Source organism: Plasmodium brasilianum, chromosome 14, assembly GCF_023973825.1.
Source record: "Plasmodium brasilianum strain Bolivian I chromosome 14, whole genome shotgun sequence".
NCBI classification, from domain to species: Eukaryota; Apicomplexa; class Aconoidasida; order Haemosporida; family Plasmodiidae; genus Plasmodium; species Plasmodium brasilianum.
In genome coordinates, this window is record NC_090127.1 from 1,660,024 (window position 1) to 1,671,103 (window position 11,080).

Genomic DNA, 11,080 nt, shown 5'->3' on the forward strand with positions numbered 1-11,080 from the left:
AATTTATATACATATCTCTCTTATACTTAAAAATAAATATGTGTATACAACTCAAACGAATGAAAGAAAAAAAAAAAAAAAAATATAATACACAATAACAGTAACAGTAACACAAATAGCAGTGAATATATGAATTATATAGCGGGACATATAATATAAAATAAAAATACAATAAATATTTCAAGTGCAAATTTAAAAATTTTTCTTAAGTATGTATCATTTTGTTCAAAATATTTCATGTTTGTGGTTTAATATTAAAGATAAAATAAAAAAGTGCTAAATAAAATTGAATAATAGTTTTGTGGGTACATATGTATTATATATTTATTTTATTATTTTTTATATAATTTAATTTCATTTTTTATATAATTTAATTTCATTTTTTATATAATTTAATTTCATTTTTTATATAATTTAATTTCATTTTTTATATAATTTAATTTCATTTTTTATATAATTTAATTTCATTTTTTATATAATTTAATTTCATTTTTTATATAATTTAATTTCATTTTTTATATAATTTAATTTCATTTTTTATATAATTTAATTTTTTTGTTATTTCAGTTTATTTTATTTTTTCTCACTCTGATGATAAATCTGAAATAAGAGAATATACAAACACAATTTGTAATGTTCTTGTTACCTCCTTTTTCAGTCGTTATATATAAAATATTTCAGCTACAAAATGGGATAATATAATAAAGCAAAGATTTCCGTTTTTCACTCATTGTTAAAGTCTGTATCAAATTTATTCATTTATGCCGTAGTATGTAGAAATGGGTACATGTATGTATATATATATATTTATGTATACGTATATTTATGTGTACATATTTTTATCCATGTATATAATTATGTATTCAAATGCATGTACATATGCATGAAGCCATTATTTAAACTTTTTCCATTGAAGAATACTTGGGAAACACAACTCAGATTCAATACAAAGTAGAGGGTAAAAAATCGTTTTGAAGGAAAAAATGGTAAAATCGGGCGAAACGTAAAAATAGAATAAATAATTAAGAACCTTCAAAATGATATATTTACTCATATTTTTCGTTTGTTTATCCTTTTTTTCGAAGTTTCAATATAGTAGACATAATATTTTCTAGATCTTCATAATTTTCATCTTCCAGATCGTTTGTATTTCTTTTTTCGGAAGAATTCAAATGTGTTAAATTATAATTATCACAGGAATTATTATCACCATGAAGATCATTATTTGGTATTTTGTCGTTTTTGTTATATAGGACTGTAAGGTTACTTTTATTGATTGTATATATATTGTCCTTGTCCGTCTCGTCCGAAATGCTTATATATAAACTTTTCTTGTTTCTATGACATATATTAAAGTCGCCTTCGTCTCCCTGTTTTTTCTCTTCTTTGTAATCAACTTGAGTAATTTGTCTATTTATTAGTGCGTCGTTTTTATTTCCATTTCTTTTGTCGTTTTCTTTTTTTTTTTCTCCTTGTTCAGAGCTATTTCTTGTAACATTTATGTTGTTTGGTTCTGATAAATTATCATATATTTCTAGACTGTTGAGAAGATTTCTTTTCTCATCTATAACATGTTTCGATACATTCGATTCTCTTTGAACTATGTTGGAACTACTTGATTGCTTACCAATAAAAGAATTTTTGGAAAGTATATTTTTATATTCTTCTTCACAATTCTTAACATACTTTTCTAATTTTCTAATATTTTCAAATTGTTGATCATATTCAATATCATCAACGCTTCTAACCCTGTTCATGCTGCTAACCTTGTCAATGCTTCCAACCCCGTTCACGCTGCTAACCTTGTCAATGCTTCCAACTCCATCCATGCTACTAACCTTGTCAACGAAGCTAACCCTGTCCATGCTGCTAACATTACCAGTATTGGCCACGTTTAAGAGATAATTAAATTCTTCAATGCATTTATCATTATAATTTGATGTGTTCATTTTATTTAGAAAAAAGCTTGAACCGTTGTTCACAAACATGGGTTTTTCTTTTCTTTTTGTTTTTTTGTTCCCTAATGATATGTTCTCCGTATCACTAGTATTTGTTGACGTTTTCATTTCATTCAATACATACATTTTTTGTGTATTAATAACATCATGTTTGTTTACATCTGTATATTTATTATTATAATTTATTTTTTCACCATGAATGTATGCAGTTCCAATCTTATTTTCAAACGAATTCTCTCTTTTTAATAGACTACTTTCCTTTTCTGCTTTTTTTTTTAAAAAATTTACCTCATTTTGTATAATAGTGTTATTTCCAATGTGATTAATAACGGGATTATTTTGCGCCATTTTATTTTCGCATACAAAATTATTATTTAGGTAAATGTGTGAAGAAACCTCGTTTTGGTTCAGCTCTTTATCTGTTGAACTGTTCTCTGTTATAATTATATTGCCTGTATTATCATCTCCTATTTTTTGTATGTTATTGTATTCTGTAAAGGTAGTATTAACTTCATCCGTTTTAGCGTTATCATATACATTTATATTTTTATTTAACATATGTATTCCCAATTTATTTGGTAACTTGTTGATAATATCATTTTTTTTTCTTAATTCATTTTCATATTTAATTATAGTATCGTCTTTTCTACCATTTTCTAACTTAATCGTTTCTATTTTTTTTTTTAAATTTAAATTCTCTTTCATCAGACGGGTTATTATGCTTAAATATTTGTTTAAAATATATTTACTATTTACCTTTTGATTAGTACTATAATCAAGAACTATTTCATTATTTATTAATTTCATAACATCGTTGTGTATTTTACTATCATACTTCTTACCCTCTATAACCTTTTCTTGGAGTTTTTTACTAACTATCACACTTGTCTTTTTATTCTTATGCATTCTATTTATACTTTTAAGATGGAAAAATCTCCTATTCTAATTTTTTTTTATTATGCAATCCTTTTCAAGCAATCACTCGTCACTTCGTATGCATGCATGTACATATGTTTGTACATATGTCTATGCATCTGCATTTATGGTTTACATTAAATATATTGTATGCACATGATGTCTATGCATCTGCATTTATGGTTTACATTAAATATATTGTATGCACATGTTACTATACTATCCCATTATAGCACTACATGTATACCTACAAAAAAAAAAAAAAAAAAGAACTATTATTGAACCTGTCTATTCCTCGTAGGTCTTAACGTTTTATTAATGGTTGGGCATATCTGAGCACATGTAAACATATTTATATAAATATATATATATGTATATAATGAGCAGCTAAATCACAAGACAAGTAACTAGGGAATCTGTAGAAATGTTTCTGTAGTATTTTATCAAACGACTGAGCGATTACATTTTCTTTTCTTTTTTTTTTTTTTTTTTTGACTGTGCACGTGTTAATGAAGTCATAAAAAAAATGGCTCTTCACAATTCATAGTTAAAAATTCATATATTTTTGTGAAATGATAAATTTAAAGGGGTTAGGTAAAAATATTTAAGCATATGGGGAATGAAAATATATTTAGGTGGAATATAGGGGAAGAAAAAAAAAAAAATAAAAAAATATATATATATATATATATATATATAAAGATGTTATATATGATATATAGTAAATATAATAAAAAGTAGTTATAATAACAATGAGTAATTAAATGAAACAAAGAGACCGATATAATGTGAAAATAAACACTAAACAGTTTTTATAACTTAAACGAGAACTATAAATAATGAAAAAATAAAGCATCTTTATAAAAGATTTCTTTTTTTTTTTTTTTACGAGAAAATATAAAGAAGAGTAATGTAGAAAACGCAAAATATTTTTCAAGCGCTTTTTTTCTTTTAATTTTTGATAAACTGTTACTATTGCTGCATATTTATTTGTTTAATTATTGCTGTCTCGTTTTTTTCTTTTTTTTTTTTTTTAAGATTGATTTATTACTACTAATTATATATCAGCACAACATACACCTATTCCAATGTGATTTTCGGGGGAATACGGTAAAATGATATTATTTATATTTAAAGAAAATTTCCTCATAACATTATAAACACCTATATATAATTCAATCTTATTACATAAATGATAATTATTAGGGCATGATAAAATAGCACTATTAATATCACAATGAAAACAACCAAAATAAATAAAAGACGGTTCTAATCCATTTAAGGTTAATGCTGCTTCACTCTGAATATGATCAATCCCTATGCTTAAGTTGTAAATTTTTAGTTCATCAAGCAAAAATGGGAAATCACATGAATCTACTGAGTAAGGTGCACCCCCTATATATATAGGAAAGTCATTAGTTTTAGTTATTCCTGAAATGAAAACATTAAATTGCCATGCGTTTAAATGTATGTTAACTAAGCATAAACAGCAAATCATGTATATAAACGTACATGAATAAACAAGTGTATATACATATATATATGTATATATTTAAATATATATATACATGAATGCTTTATGGAGCGCATATGCAATTGTGTGTATTTATGTAACCTTCAGTCAAAAAACTTGAATCCAGAATTCCGTCAACAAACAGTCTTACGTGATTAATGTGTCTGACAACTTATATAGTAAAAAAAAAAAAAAAAAAAAAAAAAGGTAGAAAAAAAACAAAAAGAACATAATTATGTAGTTAAAATGAATGTATAAATTTAAGTTTCCATGTCTAACTCAATGCTACATACCTGAAATGTGATACCATTGATGACGCTTTAATTTAAAATTGCTCAGAAATTCTTCACCAGCTAATTAATAATAATTTTAGTATTTCCTCATATGACTATGTAAAATCATGTGTGCCTTATATCACATTTTTACAAATATCACAGAGAAAACATTAACATACACATATATATGTATGTACATATGTTTATGCTTACAAAAATTGCTGAACTTAACATGGTATCATTCCACAGAAAAAAGACTCGTAAAAATGTGTCACAATATACCAATATAAAATGCAGCAATTTATGTTTGAAATATTTTGGGGATTTTAAATTACCTGAATTCGTACTAGACGAAGTACTTAAAACGATTTTTATCCTTCCAGTCTATGCGCAAAAATAAAATATTGTTATTTTATGCGTGAAATGGTGCAAATATAGTGGGTATGTATGGATATGTATGGATATGTTTGGATATGTATGGGTATGTATGGGTATGTATGGGTATGCACGGGTATGTATGGATATGTATGGGTATGTATGGGTATGCACGGGTATGTATGGATATGTATGGGTATGTATGGGTATGTATGGGTATGCACGAGTATATATACATGTTGACATAAAACCCTCAAAGCTGATATTGAAATATAGTACAAGAAGAGGGATTATATTTGAAATATGGAGAAAAATTGAGAAAAAGAAAATAGGAAGCTCTCAAAGACGGAAATCAGAACAACTTTTTATGTTTAAATATAGTTTTTGTGTTTTTTACTTTTGCGTTTATCATTATGGCTGGGGAAGATTCCTGAATCTTGTCTTTTATGATACCCTTTGTGAAATTTAAGCAGAACAAAATTTAGAAGTCGGTGAATATTACAACATTAATAGGAAAATAAATAAATAAAAGTAATATAAAGTAAAATAAAGTAAAAAATAAAAAAGTAATATAGTGTAAAATAAAATATAATAAAAGAGAAAAGCACCTTGTGGATTATGGGGCAAAATTTTTCATCTGTATTATTTTTTCTGCATTATAAAGAGAGTATATAATTGAATATTTGTCCTTATATACGTATGTATACGCTTGTATGTGTATGGGGTTGTATATATATATGAATAATGTATTCTTTCTTTACATATTTTTTCTTTGCAATAGTTGCCCAGTGCGATATTTTTCTTACACAGAAATCTCGTCTTCCAACAAATATATAAAAAAGGTGTAAGTGAAATCTACACTTTTGAAAAATTCGTCCGAATGGGGTATATATATGTAATTTTTTCTGAACAAGGCAGAATTTCCAACACTTCCAAATCCGGTGGATGCAAAAAAATTTCCAAGTGCATGATTTCTATTACCCGTAGAATCAACTGCTGTTATGCTGTCAAAATTTATATGTGCAGATATTCCTATCAACAGAAGGAATATGATTAATTCGAATATGCACAATTTTTTTGATAATTATAAATTTAGAAAAAAGAAAAAACATATTAAAAAGTATCATTTTTTTACCGTATGGCTTTGCTTCGGGCAATAATATTTTTTGCCCATTACTAATGCAAATAGCTGAATCAATTGCCACGTCGCATTCGGGAAGACTAAGATTATCAATGTCACATTTAATTTGTGTTTTATAATAAAAATTTAACAATAAATACCATATTTTAAAAACACGAAATAACATTTTACTGCTATATGTGTATATTTGTATATATGTATGTGTGTATTTATTTATGTATGTATGTAGGTGTAAATTTATGCATGTGTTTATATGTATGAGGGCATAAGTATATTTATTCATGTACGTAGATATACGAATGTGTGTACGTATATATATGCATATATGAGGTTCTAGTTGTAGAGAAAAAATGTAAATTGTGATAATAAGACAACAGGGAGATGCACATTTACTCAAAAATTGAAAACGATATTGGCTTAGCTTATTAATAAAACTCCGTATGTGGACTTTATCTCTTCCATTACTATTTTATTTGTAATTTTTTCCTTAATATGTATATTATTCAATCGTAGAATTTAATTAATTTTCTATGCTTTAACAACAGATGCAATTTTACATTATCCAAAATATGCATAATGATTATATCCTCCTAAAGTGTAAATTAAAAAAAAAAATTTTTTTTCTTCTGTAGTGACAACAGTGTATGTACATCGTATTATGTTTAATGAGGTTAGGAAATGAAAAAAAAAAAAAAAATACTATATAATATATATTAAACGACCTTAAAATTGCAATAATGATAATATAAAATTAATATTATATAAGTCTAATCATTTTTCAATTTTACGAAATGTGCAAACACTTAAAAAAAAAAAAAAATATATATATATATATATATATATATATATAACGAAGTTGTTTCTGAAAGTATACTTCATTAATTAACAAATCATTTTCAAATAAAACAGTTCATCATCTGTAATGGTGTAAATGGAACAAAATTTTCAAGAGTTATTTTTTTCATATTAAAAATAATTCTTATATATTAAAAACTTAAAATATAAAAAAATAAAAGAAAAAACATATATATATTGTAATATATTGAATGTGCTATATAATACGTATATATAATAAAATTAAAATATAACAACATAAAATAAAAAAATATGGATAATATAACCAACACATAAATATATATTAACAGCAATAAAAGAAAAATGGTATTTAAAGAATATATATGGTTTAAGGAAAGAACGTGTGTACTATTAACATATAAGAACAATAAAAAATTTGTGATAACATTAAACATCTCTCCATCAGCAAGAGGTGCGTGCTTACAACGATTATTACTACCTCATCCACATACATAAAGATACATATATGCATAATACATAAATTTATGCATAGTATATAAATATATGCATAGTATATAAATATATGCATAGTACATAAATAAATACATAGTACATAAATAAATACATAGTTCATAAATAAATACATAGTACACAAATAAATACATAGTACACAAATAAATACATAGTACATAAATATATGTGTAATAAAGTTATGCATGCATAACGCACATGTACATCCATTTGCTTATTTGTGCATGAGAATACTGACATTCGCTTCACTTTACTGGGTGAACCTTTAATGGAATTTTATTTTACTTAATTTTACTAAACTTCGTTACATGCAATTTCATTCTATAACCTGCTTCATCTAATTAAGAGCTTCTTGCCTATACACATGTATGTCTATATACGAAAAAACTTTTTTCAAAGGAATGTATTAACAATCGTAATATACGAAATTTGACCAAGGTACATTTCAGTTTGAGTAAAAATGTATTTTTTTGTCAAATGATCCTAAAATAAGTAATGATTTTTTATTTTCTTCAATATTATTTGAGTTGGTTTCGTTAGAGAATGGACATATATAACTTTTTAATAGTTGAAAACACCTTATTTTGTAACCATTATTTATAACATCTATAATATTTCCACTTTTTATATCAAAAATTAGAATATGAGAGCCATTTGTGCTATCTTCGGATGTGACATAAATATTATTGCCATTTATATCTACCTCTAAAGTTGGAAAAGAGAGTGAGTTTAATACACACCCGTATATTTTTCTTATAATTGTTTTTTTGATTAATGAATAAACAAATATTATAGAGGTATCTGTACATATAACTAATATATTTTTATTTTTGTTATATTCTAAATTCAAGATGTTATACTTTTCTGTTGAATCAAATAAATATATTTTATTTTCTATATTGAACGTTTTACTATTTATAAAAAGTATATTATTGCTATTTAGCATACTAACAACTATGGTTTCTTTATTATTATAAATATTACTACCATTGCTGTTACTATTTCCGTAGTTATCGTTATTTTCTTTTACCCATAAAACACTTGTTGGTATCTCAGGTAGTCCTATAACTTTTTTTTTTTCATATGTAACAGATTCTTCTATTTTATTTACAATTTTTTCATAAATAATTAAATTTTTATCATTAGCTATTGAACAAAAAAAAGCATAATCATCATTAAATAAACACTTTATTGAATATTTATTATGATATTTTAACGTTTTCATTATACTAATATATATTTGATCTCCTTTTATATTATTTTTTATTTCATCAATTGAGTTTTTTAATTCAATATATTTTATTAACATAGATATGTTGTTCATATTTATATGACATATATAAACATCCCCATGCATAGTTGATACAATAAATATATCGTCCTTGTAATTAATATCTATAAACATTATTGGTGAGCCTAAGGATACGCTATATAATTCTTTACATAAGTGGACACATTCTTCTAAATTATTTTCATTATCCCCCTTTTCATAAAGAGTTAGAAAAAGTTTCACATTACCATCTGCATAGCCTACTAAAATCAATATTGGCAAAAAAATTTTAAAAAAAATAATGTTTTCGAATCGCATGTTTTTGCAAGTATCCATATTGTATATATCTATGTATTTAATAACTAATATATTTGATGCTGCTTCTAAAGAAATATCTTCTCCATTATTAGCTTCATTCTTATTATCAACTGCATTGTTAATATATTTAACTTTTAACTTTTTAGAAATTTCTCTTTCATAAGTAAAATATTTATCCCAATTATGAGTTTCGTTCTTTAATAATTTACTTTTTTTTTTTATGTCTTCTGTACTATTTTGTTTTGTACTATCCTCATTTGTGTTGCTTCTACATTTTGTGTCATTCAAATTACAATTTTTTACTTTCTTGTTATTCATATCACTATTATTTTCATTTTCAAATTTATAAGGAAAATTATTAATACTCCTTTTTTCTTTAGTTAGTTTCACTTCATTAGAAGATTTTTTTTCTACATCTATATGAGGTGTAACAGTTACGTCCATATGAAGCTTTGTATTTAAATCTAAAGGCAGCTTCATATTATTTCTACTCAGTGCAGATATATCTTTCACCTTTTCACCTATTTTTCTTAATACACATGAATCATTAAATATAGTATTGTTATTTTCCTTACTCCTCCCTTCCTTATCATTTTTTTTATCATATATTTGTATGTTCCTGTTTTCTTTTTCTAAATTGTCTTCATTACAGTTATTATACTCTTCTTTTTTCTTTTCTATTTCATTATCACCTACCTTAATTGAATGCTCTTTTTTATTGCAACACGGAAAATAATCATTGTTTAAATAAAAATTGTTATATTCACTACATATATTATCTTTCTTTTCATCTTCATTAATGTTTATATTACTCTTATTTTTTTGTTTTAATGTACTTTCAAAGTTATCAATGGCTTTGCATAAAATAGAATTATGCATTTTATCAATAGTATGAATAAAAAAACTATAATCTATATCTAATTCATCACTTAAATTGTCATTTAAACAATCGTTACTATTAGTTTCATCATCTGAATTGTAATTTGTAGCATCCTCGAAAATATACTTATCATATTCCTTTACATAATTTATTTTACTTTCTTTTTTCAATTCTTCCAAACTACTTTTCATTCCAATTTTATCCAAAAAATCGTAAATAAATTGAATATTACGGAAGAATTTCTTGTTATATTCCGCAAACTCTTTTTTCATTTTCATATGTTTTGATTTCCATACATTATTAAATATTTAGTGCATTATTTTATGTGCTTAGAGTATTACTATATCCTTTTTTTTTAAAACTATTCTAAAAGAAGCGGAGTGATTAGAAATGTTATTCATTTGGAATAATACATATATACAAAAACACACATATAAATATATATATATATATGAGCATGCAATTTTTAATAATTTTACACCAAGTTATAGTTCTTATGTTAAAGATTCTAATGGATTTGTTTTAGTATCTTTTTACATATTTAAGAAATAATATTTTTTATTATATTATATTCCTTTTTTTTTTTATTTTAGTATCAAATCAAAAATAAATCATTCAAGGAAACAAACAGTTGGATGATAACTTCGTACTATCTTATAAAATAAAATGGAAATAACAAGTAATATACTTTAAATATGCGAAAAACTTTTACATATATACATATTCATATACATAATAATTCATACTTATTTAATATTTTGCTTAATTTTCGTTATTTCTTTTATTTTGTTCACATCTAAATTATTATATTTACACCTATATACTGTTAACTGTTTTTTTTGATATTTTGATATTTAAAATGAAAATCTATTTGTACCTTTATTATGTTCGTCCTTCCTTACCTTTTTTGTTTATTTATTCTTTTTACAGTTCTTATTTAATTATATTTATAATAACATTAACTACTATGCATTTATTCTATTATAATTTAATTCTATATTTTGCACTAATCATATAAGAGTTAAAAAATATATATGTTAAATTATAAAATTTCAGAATAAGATATATTTTGAAAACTAATTTAATTCAAAAATTATGCAATTGTTTTT

The 11,080-nt window shown here is 24.0% G+C and overlaps 3 protein-coding genes across 3 annotated transcripts; all 3 read right to left on the bottom strand.

The window, feature by feature from the left end:
* Positions 1–1,067: 1,067 nt before the first annotated feature.
* MKS88_005587 (uncharacterized protein) lies at positions 1,068–2,864 on the bottom strand (the record flags this gene model as incomplete). Its single annotated transcript, XM_067218864.1, has 1 exon — positions 1,068–2,864. The coding sequence occupies one exon, from the start codon at positions 2,862–2,864 to the stop codon at positions 1,068–1,070; it is 1,797 nt and encodes a 598-aa protein (XP_067070797.1).
* Positions 2,865–3,930: 1,066 nt separating this feature from the next.
* Positions 3,931–6,343, bottom strand: MKS88_005588 (secreted ookinete protein; the record flags this gene model as incomplete). The annotated part of the gene is made up of 8 exons (XM_067218865.1): positions 3,931–4,304; positions 4,489–4,557; positions 4,680–4,739; positions 4,997–5,045; positions 5,434–5,490; positions 5,645–5,687; positions 5,843–6,068; positions 6,172–6,343. The coding sequence occupies 8 exons, from the start codon at positions 6,341–6,343 to the stop codon at positions 3,931–3,933; spliced, it is 1,050 nt and encodes a 349-aa protein (XP_067070798.1).
* A 1,605-nt stretch (positions 6,344–7,948) lies between these two features.
* On the bottom strand, positions 7,949–10,243 carry MKS88_005589 (WD repeat-containing protein; the record flags this gene model as incomplete). Its single annotated transcript, XM_067218866.1, has 1 exon — positions 7,949–10,243. The coding sequence occupies one exon, from the start codon at positions 10,241–10,243 to the stop codon at positions 7,949–7,951; it is 2,295 nt and encodes a 764-aa protein (XP_067070799.1).
* Between the last annotated feature and the right edge of the window lie 837 nt (positions 10,244–11,080).